This window comes from Petromyzon marinus, chromosome 36 (genome assembly GCF_048934315.1).
Source record: "Petromyzon marinus isolate PM22_M1 ecotype Great Lakes invasive population chromosome 36, UKy_Petmar_22M1.pri1.0, whole genome shotgun sequence".
Taxonomy (NCBI): domain Eukaryota; kingdom Metazoa; phylum Chordata; class Hyperoartia; order Petromyzontiformes; family Petromyzontidae; genus Petromyzon; species Petromyzon marinus.
Window position 1 is genome coordinate 3,629,718 of NC_133702.1, and position 19,827 is coordinate 3,649,544.

Here is a 19,827-nt window from a genome sequence, read left to right on the forward strand (position 1 = left end):
TGTTCGTTACTTCCCTGTGAATTATGTTATTGTAGTATTATGTACAACGATGTGTGTGTGTGTTGAAGCTCCCACATTTTAGCTTGCATATATCTTCCATGTTATGCGTAAACATTAATTCTATATCCTTTATTTTTATCAACTTACAGCCCACTAAGACGGCAGTGGTCTTTTACAGATCAAAACATAAAAGTTACTGCTTTCTCAGACGAGCGTTTGGCAGTCCACGTTTTTCCATTGATGGTTCTGAACTCGTGATGGAAATTCTGCGTTCCTATGGCAAGGGTTAGGCTGTTCAGAGGCCATGCACTGTTCACTTCCAAAACAAATTTTAAATCATTATCTCTGTTTATTTTGTTATTTATTCAAAATAGTGGATTATAAACGTGCATATCATTATGTTAATTTATGCAAATTTTCTGAGTAAAATCATCAGAAGTTTATTTCCCAAGTAATTCCCATTGTGCTAAGGAAGCTCTTCTTGAAAGGTGACTCAGCAGGCAGACATCAATAATTGTCTATACAATTAAGTAAAACAAACTTGGTTTCGTCCTTTATTTATTTGCTCATATACAATCAGTCAAATGCTTGCCCTTACATTGAGCGACAGACATAGGAATATATGGATAAGGGAGCAAATGAAAATCAGAAAGGTCATGTTAACTCGCTAATTCATGGGAAAAGGTAAGCGGTCTTGGGCAAGACGGGTAGCGAGCTGTGATGACAGCTGATTGGACGGGGACTCGTGAAGGAAGTGCAGCCAATGGGAGAAACGTGTGCAAGGGTGGAGATGGAGCGATACGAGCAACTCAAGCGCAGGGGCGACGTGATGTACAGCATCACCGTGCGGTGAGGGATGGCAATGGTATGGGAGACCTTCATCTAGCAGCGGGTATGCAATGGTAAGTGGTGATGATACAGTCCACATCCTTATCAACGTTGACCGTTCCAGTTCGCCTTTCAATGGAAATGTACACATATATCATAACCCTTTCTTTTCCAATTTCACAAGTACTACTCGGGCATACGGCCTCTCCACGTACAACCTCATATGCCCGTTCGTAAGCCCTCCAGCAGATCGCTTTGCACTGCCACACCGCGTCCACATTGTCACGCAGGGTTGACGCAAGGGCTGGTCGTGACATGGCATGTGATTGGGGGTGGCTGGAAGTGTAAAATTACCGCTGTGAGTCGGAGAGTGCGCCATAAACCCATCATGATACTACATTGCTTGTCAAGTACGTTCTGCGGCGTTCCTATCACTCAATTCCAACGCGGCGTGGGGATCGCTATGCAGTCGTTCAAGCCTCCTTAGAGGACAAAATAAATAATTTTGTTTTAATTTGTGATTAATCGATGTGAGTGTGTATGTGCTGCAGTATCGCGGTTTGCGAACTCCACTACGAACCCGGCGCCCCGGGGTTCGATTCCCGCTCACGGGCAACATCATTTGAACCGGTCCTGGGCCTCCCCTAGGTCGACTCAGCCTCAAATGAGTACCTGTTGCGGTGTGTAAACATCGCCACTGGGGAGACAAAAGCGGCTGGGCGTGGTGCTGGCCACCCACTCCCTCGTGTGTCGAGCTGGCCTTCATAGGTGCTCCCTAATATCACTTGCCCCATCAGTCTATTAAGGCCATACGGAGGATCTTTGTCTTTGTTTGTGTGTGTGTATCCTTGCTACATAGGAGGGCAATTAATTTTGAAATGGGGGCATGGGAAATAAATTGACCCTTGTGTTCTACCCCTGACATGTAACAACACCCACCACCCCCCCTCCCCTACAATGTAGATGTAACCCTCTGTGACGAACGCTTGCCCCCCGTTTGATGTGGCAGCCACAACACATGTAAGGACCACTCCGCGGAATGTTCCATTTAAATTTTCTTTTTTCAAAGGGGGCGTTTAATATTGCCCGAAGGCCACGGACGCACGCCGCGTAAGGTATGGGTTTAATTGTGTTCAATCAGGCGATGATTATTAAATCCATTCTGGAGAATTTCATGAATGCCCTGCGGGTGCATATTTCAAAAAAGGGAAAGTCTAGAAGGATTCGTTTTGGTTCGATTTAACGAAGATTGATATAGTTACTTTAATAAACAAAATAAAAAATACGTCGATTTTTGTCCCCACTAAACCAAATGATAAGAGCACGCTGTGAATTAATTGTGGGATTTTTTTTCAGATAAATAACTTACGTAACGTGTTTTAATGTACAGCATTTTAAATAGTTCGTTTTTATTTCATTAAAACAGTCGATGGAACTTTACATTTCGAGACAGTACTTATAAAAAAAACAATGAGAATAATTAGCAGCCCTTTATCAATCCACTGCTGGATGAAGGCCTCCCCATAGCGTGTTGGTCATCGCGGTTGCTTGATCGTACGTCACCACGCTGGTCAGTGTGGTTTCGGTGTGTCTAAGTCAACACCGCTCGTTAATGGATTCAGGGAGAACTCCCAGCTTCATTGTGAAGTGCACCACACTGCTCGTGTCATTGAGCGCTATTGAACAACATGCAAGGAATCACCGGCGGCATAGGACGCTCCCTTGGAAGGGGGACAGACTCGAGGAATTGGACCAGGGGCTGAGCGACGTTCAGGGAGTGCAAGCTGGACTATTCGCCGCGCCCATAGCTGTGGGTGATGTACGAATGAGTGGTGCCCGAGTGCGGAGTGGTGCCCGAGTGCGGAGTGGCACCCGCACGTGTCCGCTAGCTATTCTGGACCCAAGCTTAGTCTGTTAAATAACCACATGGTGAGAGCACGCGAATAAAAACGACGTCGCCCATACAAAGCTGTGTCGCGGCTGGTGGGGGGTTGGTGGGGGGGTTGGTGGGGGTGGGTGGTTGTGTGTGGGTGGGTGGGCGCGATGTATTGCGGGCTGCTGTGACGTCGCGACGCCAGACCCCGTGACAATCGCGAGCCGATGATGATGATGACGATCGATGAATGAATCTGCAGCGCAGGGTATGGCGAGTGTCTGCTGGACGAGCCGGCGGCCCAGCGCTATGACCTGCCCCAGGTGTCGCCGGGCCACCTGTACAACGCCAACCGGCAGTGCGAGCTGGTGTTCGGGCCGGGCACCCAGGTGTGCCCCTACATGGTGAGTGGTGCTCCGATTAGCGCGACGGTCGGCCACAAACAATCCTTGCAAGTTCAACATACTGACAACACTATTTCAACTATTTTTCATTTTACCAGGTAAGGCCCGCTGAGCTGTGTAGCTCTGTTTTTCAGAAGCGAACTGTAATAGCTCAATGAAGTGGCTTCCATATCACGTGTACATTTATAGCAGCCAAACACTCCAAACACATGTCGATTCGAAATGTGGAGGGGAAAAACCGTAGGACCTGGAGAAAAATCCACGTGACCACGGGGAGAGAGAGAGATACCACGAACTCCAAATATACAGCAGGCATCAGAGTCAGGATCGGACCTATGACCTCCCTTATACCGGGCGAGATAGTTAACATCTCACCACCGCGGCGCTCCGACACGCCATTGACAGCCAAAACAATATTTACAAACACGGTGGGCACATCACGGCACTCGTTCCTGGGCTCCACCGCTAGCCAGCGGACGAGGAGCATTGCATCGGTTCAGAGGTCAAAATGGATCGCTCCGCTCATGAGACGTGCATGGAACTGCGCGTACGAGATTCTGTTATTTTATGGTGTGTGCAAATTGCACGCTCACGATCAATTTAGGCTGCTGCAGTGAGCAAACTGTACATGCGGGAGAGAAATAACAACCAGAGTTGCAATGTGGCAAGCACGGCAGTTAGCGCACTGTGCTGCAAAGCACGGTAACCTGAGTTTGATTTTCGGTCATGGCTAACATTAACGGCGTGTGATATCACAATCAGTCCTGGGTCGCCAACATACCCCCTTCACTAACCTGCATTGACATGCGTGGCGAAGTACGGTCAAAAGAATCCCCCATAACCAACAGGGCATAGGGAGGCATTCATCCTGAGTTGGATTGACAAAGGGCTGTAAGTTTTAGTGATTTTAATTGCGATGGACACGGGAAATAGATACAAAAGAGACTAAATCCTTGAATGCAATTTGACCCCGAATGATGACAATGAATAGAGTCACTGGGGTCTTGTGGCGATCGCTTCAGGCAAAGAGAAGTGACAGCGACACCCAGGCAAGGCATCACTGTATCCGCCGCGCGGCTCTGCATGCACGCATTGGACAGCTGGAATCACATTTGGAGAAGCATTCCCTCAATGCAATGCTATGTTTGGGTGGTGACGAGTTGTGCTCGCAATGCGCCATCGTACCACGTCTCACGCTGTCCGCTATACGACGGCGGTGCGCGTAGCACCACCGTGTTCACACACGCGGCACCAGGTATTCATTTGGAGGCTTCATTGTCCTAGGGGAGTCTCGGGACGGGGTTTTGATACCACATGCGTGCCCCATGTTAGCCATTGACTGGGAATAAAACTCGGCTCACTGGTTCTTCGTGCAGTGCAGTGCTAACCACAGTGCCCCCGCTCTGCATGTCCCTCACACACTCATGCAGACATCCACGTTTAACTGCACGCGTGCAATGCATACATACGCTGCCATGCTAACAAAGACACCTTACATACACTACCTCTAATTATAAAGCCCACGCAGCACAAGGGGAGGGCAATGAGAATCGAAACTGGAGAATGTAGCCTTTTGTTTGTCCAATGCACAGCTTTTCCTGGGACCGTGCATGATGAATGCCTTCCTGTTCAAATATAAAATTAAAGCAGCTCCTCTTTGATGGCAAGGTATGAGTTGCAGTGGCTTTAATTTATGAAATTGTCCATGCAACTTTGAAAGGATTTTTTTTGTTGGGTGGGGGGGGGTTACTAAGCATTATTTTTGGTGGCCGAGCACGTAGGCCGCTTTATTTCCGCCCAATTAACCACAGCGGGTGAGTTGATTTTGGGGCACACATAGAGTGGCTTTGTGGAAAGCCGCCTCTTCAGTGTCTGATATTTAATTATCCGTTCGGTTGGAAGGACCCACGAGTTTGCCTTCTGTTATCTTCAAGCGAATATCTTGACTTATTTAGACGACGGTAGAGACCTTAAGTCTGTCGATAGATAACTTTAACTCTTAGTCACCGTAGATTACAAGTAAGAAGGAGCTTTCCGTTTTTGTGTGAACTCTTGGCCCGTGGTGTGTTTCACACGCAAAGTTTGCTACACTATGCTCACAGTTTGAATCTGGATTGGGTCACCCTGATGGGTGCGATATTGCGTGGTAGACTACACGGGCGTACCACGTGCTCTCACAAACATCTTGGGTGCGCACTCAAACGATACATCTGTGCATGTGCGTATATGTAATATGTGCGTAACAATGCACAACGCTGTACACTGTAAATATCAATGCACTTGAATGTACGTGCAAATATAATGCTTTGGAATTACGGACACTCACAGATATGAAATAAAAGCTGAAAATTGGCAACACAAGCATGGGAAAAATGCGTGCCCAGAATTACGTTGAGTGACAGAAAGAGGAGCATGCGGGTCAGGGTACAAATGTTGATAAGACTCGGAAAAGAAAACAAGTGGGCTTGAGCAGGAGCCATCATCTAGAAGGGATGGTGGCCAGTAGCCGAGTCTGTTTATAGGATTGGCACTCATGTGCTAGAAGAGCGAGGTGGCTCGTGGCATCTCAGGACCAAATGCGATGGTGCCAATGCAAGGGAATACCTTCACTCGACAATGGAGAGATAATGACAATGATGATTGTAACATTGTAGGGATCTTTTTTGATTTAAAGCTTTCGCGACTGCAGGGATTCATATTCTTGGTTCTTTCGGTAAAGTCACGTAGAAGGGAAACAATGAAATAATAAAAAAATAAAAAAATCTTATTTTATTGTTTCCCTTCTACGTGACTTTACCGAAAGAACCAAGAATATTGTCGGGATCATGGTAATGTTTCCTGGACATCTGCGAAAAGAGCTTCATAGCTCATCGGATTCCTCCGGTATACATAAATACTCTCACAATGACAACTATCACAGTTGCGGTGCGTTGTTCCTCCTGCGCCTCGCCCGACCTCCTGACCGACGTCCCCTCTCCCCCTTCACCCCCCGCCCCTCGCCCACCATCGCCCACCTGCCCCACCGCCGTCCCCCTGCCGCTGCGGGACGCGACGCCCGCCGACGCGTGCAGAGGCAGTGCAGGCGTCTCTGGTGCACGAGCGCCGAGGACGTGAACATGGGCTGTCGCACGCAGCACATGCCCCTGGCAGACGACACGGACTGCGGCCAGGGCATGGTAATAACCCCGCACACACACCCACACCCCCACCCCCACCTCCTCCTCCTCCTCTCCCCAGCCGGGCACTTGGCACGAGTTGTGCGAGTTCACCTTCATGCCCATGAGTTAGCAATTAGGAATGCCAATTTAAAGCAAGCAAGCAACAAAAAAAAGAATCGGTGCACACATGAGTTGCTGTACTTTGTGTTTTAATCGCGGAGGGGACATTTAAAAAAAAAATGTGGACGTTTTTTTTATTTTCTCTGCTTTATTTTTTTTTTCATGTGGTCACGGATGTGTAGCGTTAAAAGGAAGCTAACAGGGGCACTGGGCTAAAGGGCAATGGATTTTGAGCTCCACTCTAGCGATGCTGCTGGGCAGTATGCGGGTAGTATGTGGGTGCGTGTACGTACGCAATGCATCCACCTGTGCGCGTTACGCATTGCAGTGGTGTACCCAATAGTGTGCATTGTTGTCGATGTTGTTGCGGTGGACTAATGAGACATCACCATTCTCGAATCGCAGTTCCGGACTGTTCATAAGAGTAGGCACGTCAAAACCGGTGCACAGAGCCGGCTTGCATTCAATCGACGCTGTTCATGTGATGCACTCCCAGACGGCCGAGAGTGCGGCTTATGGGTTGGGTAAGAAAAACTTGTTCATGATCCACGTGCAAAAAAAAAAAAGACACGCACGCGCGTGCAGGGAGCATGCTGTCTGCTTGTTTACGCTGTTCACGTGCGGATTGGGATTGGACGGTGGCGCAGTTGCCATCGCGCTGCATTGTGAGCCCGGCGAGCTGAGTTTGATACCTGGCCACGGCAGCGAGTGATACCTCTGAAGCGGTTTTCTCGGCCCCCCACGTCCCGAGCGGAAAGAGCACGTGAGGATAAAAGGGGATGGGATGAGGTGAGCGGGGAGGCTCGTTCGTCTCATTTCGCTCCTGCGTCTGCCCGGCTGTCGGAAGAATGCGGCCATCGAAGTTCGCGACAGCGCAGCGCTTTTAAAAGGATGCGGCGCATTTCTAAATTTATGCCACGAGTGCTGCCGGGCCGCTGAGCTCGGGGTCATGCTATTTGGCCGTAACGTTGGGACAGGCTGACCCGCTTATCCGCGTTGTGTTATGAGATCTGCGGACAGCTGCTTTAATGCGCACGGGCGCACACGTCATCGCACCATGACAGAACAACAGGTGCCTGCCAATGTGCACTGAAAGAAAAGCTCAGTTGTAGGTAGGCCATCGGTCTTAGGACTCAAGCCTTTATTGGCATCAGTCCGAGGTGGCTTTAATTAATTAAATGCGCACAATGCACGGAGCGGAACAATACGGAGGTTGAGAATCTGACCCGAGGTCAACTTAGCTGCTCAAATCTTTGGAGTTGATTAAGTGGGTAGTGTACCTTTCTGTGGGAGTTCGACAGCAGTTGTACTATGGAGTAACGCACCTCTAATTAGGACGGTTGGCTACGTACGGTGCGAAAGAAGTTCAACATTGTGTACATCCATACATAACGCATTCCTACCCTAAAGGAATGTGGAATTTCCAGAACTGACTCAAGGGCCGTTGACAAGACTTGACCACTCCCCCATGTGCATTTGAACTGTAACCGATGTTTGTCTGTTTGATACGTACAGTGAGGGAAAAAAGTATTTGATTCCCTGCTGATTTTGTACGTTTGCCCACTGACAAAGAAATGATAAGTCTATCATTTTAATGGTAGGTTTATTTGAACAGTGAGAGACAGAATAACAACAACAAAATCCAGAAAAACGCATGTCAAATATGTTATAAATTGATTGGCATTTTAATGAGGGAAATAAGTATTTTACCCCTCTGCAAAACATGACTTAGTACTTGATCATTGCAACTCCACGAGGTGAGATCTTGCATGGAGCCCCAGGCCGAGGGAGATTGACAGTTCTTTTGTGTTTCTTCCATTTGCGAATAATCGCACCAACTGTTGTCACCTTCTCACCAAGCTGCTTGGCAATGGTCTTGTAGCCCATTCCAGCCTTGTGTAGGTCTACAATCTTGTCCCTGACATCCTTGGAGAGCTCTTTGGTCTTGGCCATGGTAGAGAGTTTGGAATCTGATTTATTGATTGCCTCTGTGGACAGGTATCTTTTATATAGGTAACAAGCTGAGATTAGGAGCACTCCCTTTAAGAGCGTGCTCCTAATCTCAGCTCGTTACCTGTATAAAAGACACCTGGGAGCAAGAAATCTTTCTGATTGAGAGGGGGTCAAATACTTATTTCCCTCATTAAAATGCAAATCAATTTAGAACATTTTTGGCATGCGTTTTTTCTGGATTTTGTTGTTGTTATTCTGACTCTCACTGTTCAAATAAACTTACCATTAAAATTATAGACTGATCATTTCTTTGTCAGTGGGAAAACGTACAAAATCAGCAGGGGATCAAATACTTTTTTTCCCTCACTGTATGTGTACACTCTCTCAATAGGCACGCAAATGCCTTTTGCAGATTTTGGCGTTTACATGAGTTTTTCAATATTTTTTCATGGCTTTGCATAACAGAAGCGCTCATTCATCTGACAAATCATTGGGAATGTGCTGACTTGTTTACAAAGTGAGATCACTTTCAGAAGCATTACGTTAACAATCTTTAGGTTCCTTCCTTAATACGATGATGATGGTTGTGATGCTGATGGAAATATTTATATGAGAAACAGCAACACAATTTAAGAGTCTTAATGTCTACGTGTACATTTACATATTTTATAATGAAGCAGGCTGTTGAACAAAGATCGCGATATTAATTATTTAATTTGCCTCTGTTGCAGTCTGCATGCGATAAGCACCATTTAACGGATGAAGCAACACAGTTGAGCTCGTGCAGTTACGTACTGAGGCTGCGTGTCCTCAGCTATCCGTCAATAACGAGACATCACTGTCATCAGTGGGCCTGGGTCAATCCACTGATTCAAGCAAGCCTGACTCTGCTGATGAGACACTCTGTGTGTCGACACCGCTCCAGAGGTTGCTTGTCTTGAATCAATGCTGCTCAAATGCGGCACTTTCAGAAGACCGTGCGGCTGATGGGTTGTGTCAGAAATATTTGAAATGTTTTTATTTGCCGTAATTCCGTTCCTGTGGAAAAGACCATATGTATCCTCATCATCATTATTACAAGCCATGGCCAATTCACTGCTGGATAAAGGTCTCCCCAATCTGCCACCCATCTATCATCATTTTGCAATGTAATCATGCCATACGTATATTCTATGTAACATGTCAATGCATAACAAATAACGTGTGTACGCTGAGCTTCTTTCGCACCATCCGTGGCCAACCGTGCTCATCGGAGGTACAGGGGAAGGACAACAAACTGAACACGAAGAGTAGTTCTAAAGAAATGATGTTACAGTTATACTAAAGCTATTTTATGTGTATTTATTGTACCGTACTAGACATGTTTGCTCAGGAAGCTTCACTGGGTCTCGTGACTCTTTTTAAGGAGGGTGTTGCCAAGTATTTTTGTATGAGCATGGTGGGTGGGGGGCGGGGGCTGTGATTGCCGTGTTCCTGCTGAGTAAATTATAGAGGGTGTCTGCACGATACTCACAGTGCGCTCCTCAAACTAATCCTCCCACTCCGTGAAACTGCGGATATAACTCCCACACTCTTGGAGCTAGAAGCTGCCAGGAGCTCACTGACTCTGGAGTAGATTTTGGGTTATTTATTTGCATTCACTACACTAACTAAAAACATAATTCCCAAACAGATTGGGTAACCCATCTTGGATTGGAAACGTGCCCGTGGAACTGTAAGCCACCATCGTGCAACTAAAACTCGGTTTTGCTAAACTTGGAAGACTTCCAGCCAATGTACTCATGGCAGTGCTGAAATCTGCGCATGCGAATATTTGTACTGGACATCCTGTGTGAAAACGAGCTTCATAGCTCATCGTATTACTCCAGGATAACTCATGTGTACATGTGTGGGGAGTGGTGGTGGGATGGTTAGCACACTGAGCTATAAAACCGATAACCTGAGTTAGATTTCCAGCCATGGCTATCATCAGTAGTGAGTGATGTCTCAGACAGTCCTGGGCCTCCCATAGTTTTACTGAACTAGAAATGACTACCTGGTGTGGTGTGTAACCGTTAATGCTGGGGTCGCGAAGGCAATTTGGATAACGGAGGCTGGACATGTCACCCACTTGTTTGACATTTAGGTCTTAATTAGTACTGGAAGAAATGGGAGTACCAACACTTTACCCCGCCATATTCAAACTGCCAAACGACTGTCTGTGCTGTACCCATTTATACGGCGGGGTTGACAGAGGCGGGAGGGGGCATTGAGAAGCTCGTACCGTTGTTTCAACCGCCGCAGCCAGAGGCCGAATTGAGTTGGTGACCCCTGAATCGCAAGGCCGTTGTGCTGCTACCCATTGCACCATGGCAGGCGGCATCCCCACAAATACCGGCATCTCCTCGTGATACTACGACGTGCAGAGAATCAACAAACGACATTCTCGCAAACGGATGATATGATACGTTTGCAACGATTAGCTTAACACGTGGGTTGCAGTTGTTTGTGGATTTGGAGGTTCTTGCGACGTATATGTGGCCAGATCGCTACGTGGCCTCCACTAAAATCAAACTATAAATTTTGCAAAGCGTCACAGATTGTGTTTGTGTCTGTTAGCGAGTGCGCACGCCGCGCTACGAACCCGTCGACCCGAGGTCAATTCCCGCTCACGACCGACGCCAGGGACGATTATCTGAACCAGTTCTGCGTCTCGCCTAGATCGGCTCAGTCTGAAACATTAGTACCTGGTGCGATGTGTAAACATCATCACTGGAGAGACAAAGGCGGTCGGACGTGGTGCTGGCCGCCCACCCCCTCGTGTGCTGCTCCGGCCTTCACAGGTGCTACTCGCCAACACATACCTGTCAACCCCTTATCAGTGCCTATCTTATTACAGACCAATTCAGACCTTATTGGTCACCCCGTGCCCCTTATAAATCTCAACGTTCATCCTACAAAGTCCCATCACAAGGGAGAAACACAAACAAATAGACATTGATTTTTTGGCCCGTATTGAAACGGCTGTACGCCGTAGGGACGTGAAAACTATTTTTCCCTGTACAAGAATACGGGGGTATAAACCATACGGCTCGACACGGTATGCCAACAGCACTTGTCCCGACGGTCTGTCAAAGCTATAATGGGGATCTTTGTCTTCTTCGGGGACCGTGCGTGCCCTCCAGGTGTGCCGGCAGGGCCTGTGCGTGGTGCGCGAGCTGGACGACCGCGCCGTGGACGGAGAGTGGGGCTCCTGGGGACCGTTTGGGCCCTGCTCGCGCTCTTGCGGGGGCGGCATCCGCCAGGCGGCAAGGGAGTGCTCCCATCCAGAGTAAGCCCCCCCCACCCCCCCAGGACGCTACTACACACACAAAGACAAAGATTCCCCGTATAGCCTGTAACAGATTGTAGGGACGAGTGCTGTTAGCGAGCACATATGAAGGTGCTCGCTAACAGTGGCGATGTTCACACATCGCACCAGGTCCTCATTTGAGGCTGAGTCGACCTAGGGGAGGCCCAGGACCGCTATGGTACTCACACAGCACACACACACACGTATTAATAATACCTTCATTTTATATAGCGCCATTCATGCCAATAGCATTGCGGTACGTATTGTTGCCGAATTAGGAAATTAAATTTAAATTAAATTAAATTTAAATTATATTTCCTAATTGGATGAACCCGCTTCGCAACGCTTGCACCCGACCTGCGCAGCGACTGCAGACTCTACTCAAACGTGAAGCAGAGTGCCCTCATGTAGCCTTGCGCTACGAGAATGGCACAGATACCACGTGGACTAACGATTTGATTTGTTTTGACTGCCGATTAAAATACAGGGCCCTGTTTGCTGCTGGCATTGCTGCTGCTGCTGCTGCTACTATTGTTGCTGCTGCTGCTGCTTCTGTTGCTTGCTTCAGACCGAAGAACGGGGGCCGCTACTGCGTGGGTCGGAGGCTGCGTTTCCGCTCGTGCAGCACGGAGCTGTGCCCGCGCGGGCGCAGGGACTTTCGCGAGGAGCAGTGCGGCGAGTTCAACGGGCGGCACTTCAACATCAAGGGCCTCTCGCCCACCGTGCACTGGGTGCCCAAGTACAGCGGCAGTGAGTGCCGCCCCACTGGGGCGTCGTGCGTTCTGTTTTTGGGGGGGGGGGCGTGCGCGTCTCCGTGCTTACGCTCGTTGTGTGGGCGTGTGTACATGTGTCTGCCCAATGGAACATCTTCGCCGGTTAGAAACATTCAGGGCTGGCCTGCCTGCGATCCATCCCGGGTTTAACCAGGCTGGATTGTGTGAGGAGCTCACAAATCCTTGAAAGGTCTGGACACATTCCATCGGTGAGCTCCTCCCGCAGGCGAGGCTGCGTTGGCTGGGTCATGTAGCCCGCATGCCCAGCCACTGCATGCCCAGCCACCGCACGCCCAGCCACCGCATGCCCAAGTAGCTTTTGCTCAGCCTGATAGAGAGGGCTAAACGGGTGCGGCACAGGCTGGATGAGAGGTGTAATGGTGTGGCATGAGAGGATATGGAGCTGAGTGGTCTTGCCAATGAATGGTACCAGCGGAGTCAAGATTCGCCTCTGTGGAGGAGGCTCGTGAGGGGCTGGGAGGGTGCAGTTGGGGGCAGTCGCCTTCCAGCAAGAACAGAGGGCAGAGGAGCGGCACTCACAACAACGAGTGGAGCGCCAGACGACTAAAACACAGCAATTTGGCACAGTAGGGGGCACAGGTGGTGCATCGGCCAGCCATCTTAGTCGGTGAACCCATGGCACCTTTCTCTGTCCCGTGACTACCTGCCAGCGAGCATTCGACACTTCATGTGGCCCTAGAGTGCACATAGCCTGGCACAAGGACCACCATTTAGTGGTGAATAGTGGTTGTTGTTGTGTGTGTGTGAGCTAGCACCATGCGCTCCTGCAGCCTGTCAAGGCTACACAGGAGATCTTTGTCTTTGGAGTAGTAGTGCAATGGTTAGTGTGCTGCGCTACGAACCCAGCGACTCGAGTTTCATTCCCGCTCACGGTCAACAATACCAGTGACGAGATTACCTGAATTGTTCCTGGGCATTCCCTAGGTTGACTCAGCCTGAAATGAGTCCCTTGTGCGATGTGTAAATGTTGCCACTTGGGAGAGAAAGGCGGCCGGGTGTGGTGCTGGACACACCATCCCTTCGTGTGCCATTCTGGCCATAGTTTGGAATTCCCTAACTACACTACCCCCAAATGCCTATAGAGGCTACACAAGGGATATCTGGCTTTGACGGCGATATGGGAGTCTGTATGTATATGTGTATATGGGTGTTTCTACGTGCATATGGGTGTATTTGTGCCTTGGTGGTGGCTGTTTATTTGTGTGTGTTCATGTACTTGTGTCTGGATATCTACATGTTTTCTCTATATTGTAGCACATTGGGAAACAATGACATTTTGTTCATAGCACGGTACTGCAATGCCAGTAACGATTTTTTTTATTGTGATTGCTCACATCACCACCACCACGTTACATGTATCCAAACCTGGCCTGGGCCTCTCTGAGCTTGACCCGGCATGCATTTGGCACGCAGTGGCACTGTGGTTAGTACACTGCACTGTGATCCCAGCCATGTGGGTTTGATTTCCAGGCAGGGATAAAATCAGTGGCAAGTGGTATCTGAACATGTGCTGAGCCTCTACCAGGTTACTTAAGCCTTGACTAAGTATTTGGTGCCACGTGCAAAAAGCATCACTGGCTAAACAAAGTTAGCCAGATATGGTGGTGCCAGACACGCCAATCCCTCATGCAACAACATTCTAGTCTTTTTTTTGTTTCTTATAAAATATTGTTTATCATTCCCCCCTCCTCTCCCCCATTTTATCTCCATTGTGTTATGGTTGCCATGTTATGGAGTGAAAACAAATATCTCATTGGGTCCCTCGCAAAGCAGCGCAATCCTCCGTGTTAGAGAACAGCCTGTGGAAGTAGTTATTACAGAGCTATATCTCAGTAGAGATCCCTTCCAGTGACAGTGAAACCGATATTATGTTTCAATTATCGGTGCGGAAATGTAGCCAAATTTATCATCCTCAAAATATTTCAGAAGCCGGTTTGAGCCCAGGCTGCTACCTAGGCCCAGGCACAGGGTGACAGCAGTTTGAAAAATATTCATTCAAATATTTCAAGTGGCAAATCCCTTGAGATGAAATATCTCATTCTCAAGGTTATCCAGGGTGCTGATTTATCCATACGTACATAGCAAACACATAATGCCACGTACACAAGCATCTACATCTATAACTTATAGAGTATGAGTTTACACAATGAATATCACACCCAGTCAAACGCATACATAAATATACAAACATACAAACAATTGCAAGACCAATTACGTAGTTCACACTGCAGGCTCATGCAGAGTGCTCCCAAGCCGCAACAGCTACAAGTTTTGTGCAAGCATATTTTAATTAAAGATTGATTAAAAAAATAAAACAAGTTGAGACTGGAGTCGCACGTGTTGGTGCATCTGAGAGAATCTGTCGTGATCCAACCTCTGAGCCAACCGGACCACCTCTGTTCCATGCCACACGTAAGCCGGCTCCTCATTAAAATCTGTGATCACGAGCCAGCTCTCCGTGTTGCCGCACGTCGTGTGGTGCCACCCCTGCCCCCCCCCCCCCTCTACTGCCACCCGCCGCCGTCGGCAGTCCTCATGAAGGATCGCTGCAAGCTGTTCTGCCGCGCGGCCGGCTCCACGGTGTACTACCAGCTGAAGGAGCGCGTGGTCGACGGGACTCCTTGCGGCCCTGACTCCAGCGACATCTGCGTGCAGGGGCTGTGCAGGGTGAGGCATCCCCCCCCCCACTTCCCTTGCCCCGCTACAGCGCTGATCAACTCGCCACACCCTGGGTGGGGAGCATAGGAAATATCAAAGGGGGGGGGGGCTGCGGAACGTGACACTATTCATGTGAAAAGAAATTTAACTTGAGTGCTCAGCGTGAGATGGAGTAAGAACCGACGCGATATGCTTCCGTCTGTCATCGTTCTGAACTGCTTCTCAATCCGTGCATCTACGAGGCAGTGGCCGCACGTCGTTAGGGACTCCGTGGGGCTGGTAGGCCTTGTGAGGCCAGTCGGGGACGGGTGGGGCCTGGTGGGGCCTGGTGGGGCTGGTAGGCCTGGTGAGGCCAGTCGGGTCCGGTGGGACCCGGTGGGGCATTTGGTGTGGGGAAAATGTTTCAATGCTGTCAGCACGGGGCGGGTGGGTGCTGGTAAATGGATCAGTGTTGGTGCCACCTGCTCCTGCAGCCTTTGTCACGTTCAAGAGCCATTTAAAGTCCCCCGTTGCTTCGGGCAGCACTTTCGACGCTTACGCGGCTCTCGCTGTCATTGCAGAACTTTTTTTTTTGGCGCTCGCTTTACCGCATCGCTAGACACGCCGTGTAACAAGTGTGCGTGCGAGCGTGCCTTCGCTATCAAATGGAGCACGCCCCCGCTACCCCCCCCATCCCCCTCTTTATATTTGAGGAGAGCCAGCGATTGATCTTCGTTCGGCGGTCTTGCTTTGTTTTGAGAAGGGGCACTCCGGCAACGAAAGCACGGGAAACTCCCCCCTCGGTTGGAAAAAAAAAAGTACAAAAAAAAAGAATAAAATATCGAAGAGACGTAAAAAAAAACATAGGGTATTACGTGCATTCAATTTCCAAAACAGTGCGCGTGAGAACCAAGCGTTTACAAGTTGTCCTCTGTCGCGCGCGAGTTTCATGTTCGCACCACAGGGTGCTCTGACACCAGGTGAGACTCAGCCGTCCGCTCACGAGACGGCTGTAACCCCCAGATGCCGTGAGCTGTGGGTGGCGGCACGACACGCGGGCCGACGGTTTCACTCTTTGATAGCGGCATTCCCCGCTCGCTCCATTATCACGCGCGGCGGCGCTGGGCTGCGGGAACGAGGAGGGGGAGGGTGGTGATGGCGTGACGGTTAAGCCATCCACGCCGGTAGCCAAGCGCTTCGCTGGATTCGGCGCGCGGACGTGGGACGAGGCTGGTACCGTCGCCCCGCCTCCCCTGCCCCCTCACCGTCAGAGGAATGTGGAACTTCCACGACGAGCTCAGAGCTCAGGGTCACCGGCAGCGGTGAGAAAAGGCCGGTGCTCGCTTGAACGCAGGGACGGTTAGCCACCTTGCTTTCTCTTCTCATTCAATTTCACTTCCAGCCTTGAAGGAGGCCGCTGAGTCCATTGGCCACAAGCAGTGGGGGGGGGGGGGAGGGGGGGGGGTTGGGAGGGTGCCTGGATGGGGGGGGGGAGCCCCCCTAATGTCTCACGCTGAAGACTCAGTCCCCCATCTAAATTCTTGCAGTGTTGGCATTATATTTATTAACATATAGAATGCGAGATCTAGAGCAGCATGCGTGTTATAAAAATGCGAATCGTTTTACGGTGAAACATTCACTTAAGGTTCGTTTAACGTTGAGTGTGTCGGGCCCACCCATTAGCTTTTGGGTTTTTTGTATGCATGCACATTGAACGTCTTTCGCACCGTACGTAGCCAACCGTGCTCATCGGATGTGCGCCGTGCCTGCCCCACCCCCCCCACCACCACAGCAAGCCGGCTGCGACCACATCCTCAACTCGAGGGCAAAGCGAGACAAGTGCGGGGTGTGCGGGGGCGACAACTCGTCGTGCCGCACCGTGAGCGGGACGTTCCACAGCGTGCAGTACGGTACGCGGCGCTCCTCAAGCAGGGCAAGGCGGTCGCCCTCACCGCCGATTGCTCTCCCCGGCCTTTCGCCTTTTGGCGAGATGTTTAACCGCATCGCCCGGTGTACGGGAGGTCGTGGGTGCGATGCCGAGCCCCTGACGCCTGTCCATGAGGTCGCATCCCAGACAACAATCCCAGCCGTTGCTGGTTTGTTAGGAATCCCTAACAGATCAGCGTGGAATGACCACGCTTTGCATCGACCCATGGCATTTTCTCAGAATTCGTGGATAGCGCGGGCAGTAGGAAACACGTTAAAATGTCGCAGGGAAATGATTAAATATGCTTTTCGTCGACTACTGGCTTGCAAGTAAAGCTCGCGACATCCCTTCTAGCCTCAATCCTCCACCACCACTACCTCTGTCCACCCAGCAGTGTAAATGGGTACAGCATAGCCAGGTATTAGATCGGCAAGGCCACGTGTCGTGGAGTTAAGTGTAGGTACTGTGTATGAATGTACAATATATATTCAAATATGAATGTCTCTCAATACATACGTATGTACAGTAGTTATAAATGTGCCTATGATCAAATCACCGGCAAACTACTTCCTTGACATTTCAGAAGCAAAGTAGGGTTTAGCCAGATAGTAATTCGATAGCTGGACACCATGCGTGCCAGCTTGGGCTACGTGGTGTTCTGCAGATGGCAGTGCTGCAAATCCCATAGTTGCACCGTACTTCTATGCTCCGACATTCATACTTCCCGCCTTCACCAACTCGCACTGTTCATGGTGCTCAAGTAGCCAGTGGATTGATAAAATACCTGTGAGTGGAACACACATGTGGACGTAATTGTATATGCGCGTGTGCGTGCATGTGTGTGTGCGTGTGTGTTACACCACCATCCAGGCTACAACACAGTGGTCAGGATCCCAGCTGGAGCCACCAGCATCGATGTCCTGCAGCGCAGCTTCTCGGGGAAACCTGAGGATGACAACTACCTGGGTGAGAGGCTACGATCAGAGAGCAGGCGGGCGAGAGGGCGAGCGGGCAGGCGGGTGGGCTGGCGGACAGACAGCTGAGTCTATTACGTGTGGGCGCATGGACGGATGGATTGGATGTGTGAGAGTACAGGCAGACGGATCGGTGGGTGCGTGGACGGATGTGTGGATGAATGGGCTGCCGTGTTTGCCTGCACGTGTGTGCGCCCGTTGGGCTGTTTATGCGCCCGTGTGCTCTGATACAATGTCATTGAGGTACCTTTCATCCAACACTGTCGTTTAGCAGGAGGGTGGCCGTTAAGTGGCTTGACTGAGCAATTTGGAGAGTGACGGAGAGATAGGTGGTCAAGTTCAGAGTTAAGTCTATAGTGGCAGAGACACATTGTGAGAATGAGTCCGGATAGGATCCCTTACTTGGTGATCAACACAGGTGGAAGGGAATAGGAGTAGGGGAAGACAGCGAGCATCTGTGAAGGCCGGCACGGCACACACACTCACATTCGTATACATATGCACGGACAGATTTTGCGGAAACACCCAAAATGCTCCACTCCAGCGCCCACTTACGTTCAAGACACACGTAGATATCCATGCAGAATGGTGGGAGGCTGATGCAATCTTGATTCCCCCGTTACAAGTGTGGCGAGTTGTGGAACATCGCTGTAGTCACTTCACACGCTGCATTGTAAGCGAGTCGTGATCGACATTCCGAAGCGTCTTTATTCGGCTGCATTAGCAGCGACGCGCCGATCGTTGCCTTTGTCATTTCCTGCACTGGACTGCACCGTGACATTTGCAGACACTGTGGGCGCAGAAAGCGTCCCCCAGTGTCGTTCGCCAGTTCGACCGCAAGAATGTTCTGAAGGCAGCGAGTTTCTGGCGTTCATTGGAAGTAGGTCACAAACTGCCTCTGATCCAATCATTTGGGAATTTTTTTTTTCCCCCCCGCTTGGGAAATTTTGAAATTTCGTGCACTCTGACCGTTTGGCCGCAAGGGGACTGAGCCGGGACCGCCAGCCTCCTTTCCGAACGAGCGAGAGAGAAGGAAATAAGTTGGCGAAAAATACAAAAAAATAAACGTGTAAGTGCAGTGTGCTCTATCCTGCCCGCTCTTCTTAGTAGCTTGTTTTTTTCCCAAGCAAAACATCACCAACCTCCCGCCGCCGCCCCCACTAACTCCCCCCCCCCCATCCCCAATTCCCCCCCCCCTCCTCCTTTTCAAAATAAGCGGAGCAAAACAAAGCAATCCTACGTAACCTTACACGCTGATCTTCAAGATTTGGCAAGCATCGTGAAAACACCTCCCATGCGCTCTTCTTGCTGAATCAAAGCGGGGGCCCTGAAAGCAATTGAATTGACTCTAAATGAGTGCAAGATAATAAAGGGGGCAGCGGAAAAGGAGAGGCAGAAAGGAAAGCTTTGCGGGGCTTTAATTTCTCTGAGGCTTAATGTGATTACGGAAAGGAGCGTTTTGTAATGTGCCAGTCAGGGCGCATGTCCAAGGTTCTGCTGAGAAAAGGAGCAGTTTTATTTGTAAGCAATCTGATAGCATTGGCCGAGTTTGCACTCTGAATGCCCCCGCTGGTTAGCGAGTCCATAGCCGAGTGCTGGGGAATGGATGCGGGATGAGAGGTGTCTGTGGGGGGGGGGGGGGGGGGTGGATTTTTAGCCACGACGGAACTCTTGATTTAATTGTCGTTTATGAATGGCGCATTCAACGGTAGCCAAATAGGCTCCACAATTCGTTGAGAAATTTTGCTTCGAAAAAAAAAGTTTAAGCTGTACGTTACTCGCCCATCGCCATCCTCCACGCGGCACAACCGGGAAAACTTGCACGGTA

General features: G+C 49.8%; 1 protein-coding gene across 1 annotated transcript in view; it reads left to right on the plus strand.

Moving 5' to 3' along the window:
- Positions 1–19,827, plus strand: part of LOC116949400 (A disintegrin and metalloproteinase with thrombospondin motifs 20-like) — a 165,099-nt gene that overhangs the window by 90,585 nt on the left and 54,687 nt on the right. Inside the window, exons 10-16 of the mRNA XM_032966683.2 lie at positions 2,964–3,105; positions 6,177–6,281; positions 11,501–11,646; positions 12,236–12,417; positions 14,992–15,128; positions 16,891–17,008; positions 17,896–17,991. Coding sequence (XP_032822574.2) covers positions 2,964–3,105; positions 6,177–6,281; positions 11,501–11,646; positions 12,236–12,417; positions 14,992–15,128; positions 16,891–17,008; positions 17,896–17,991 — 926 coding nt within the window. The remainder of the gene's footprint in view (positions 1–2,963; positions 3,106–6,176; positions 6,282–11,500; positions 11,647–12,235; positions 12,418–14,991; positions 15,129–16,890; positions 17,009–17,895; positions 17,992–19,827) is intronic.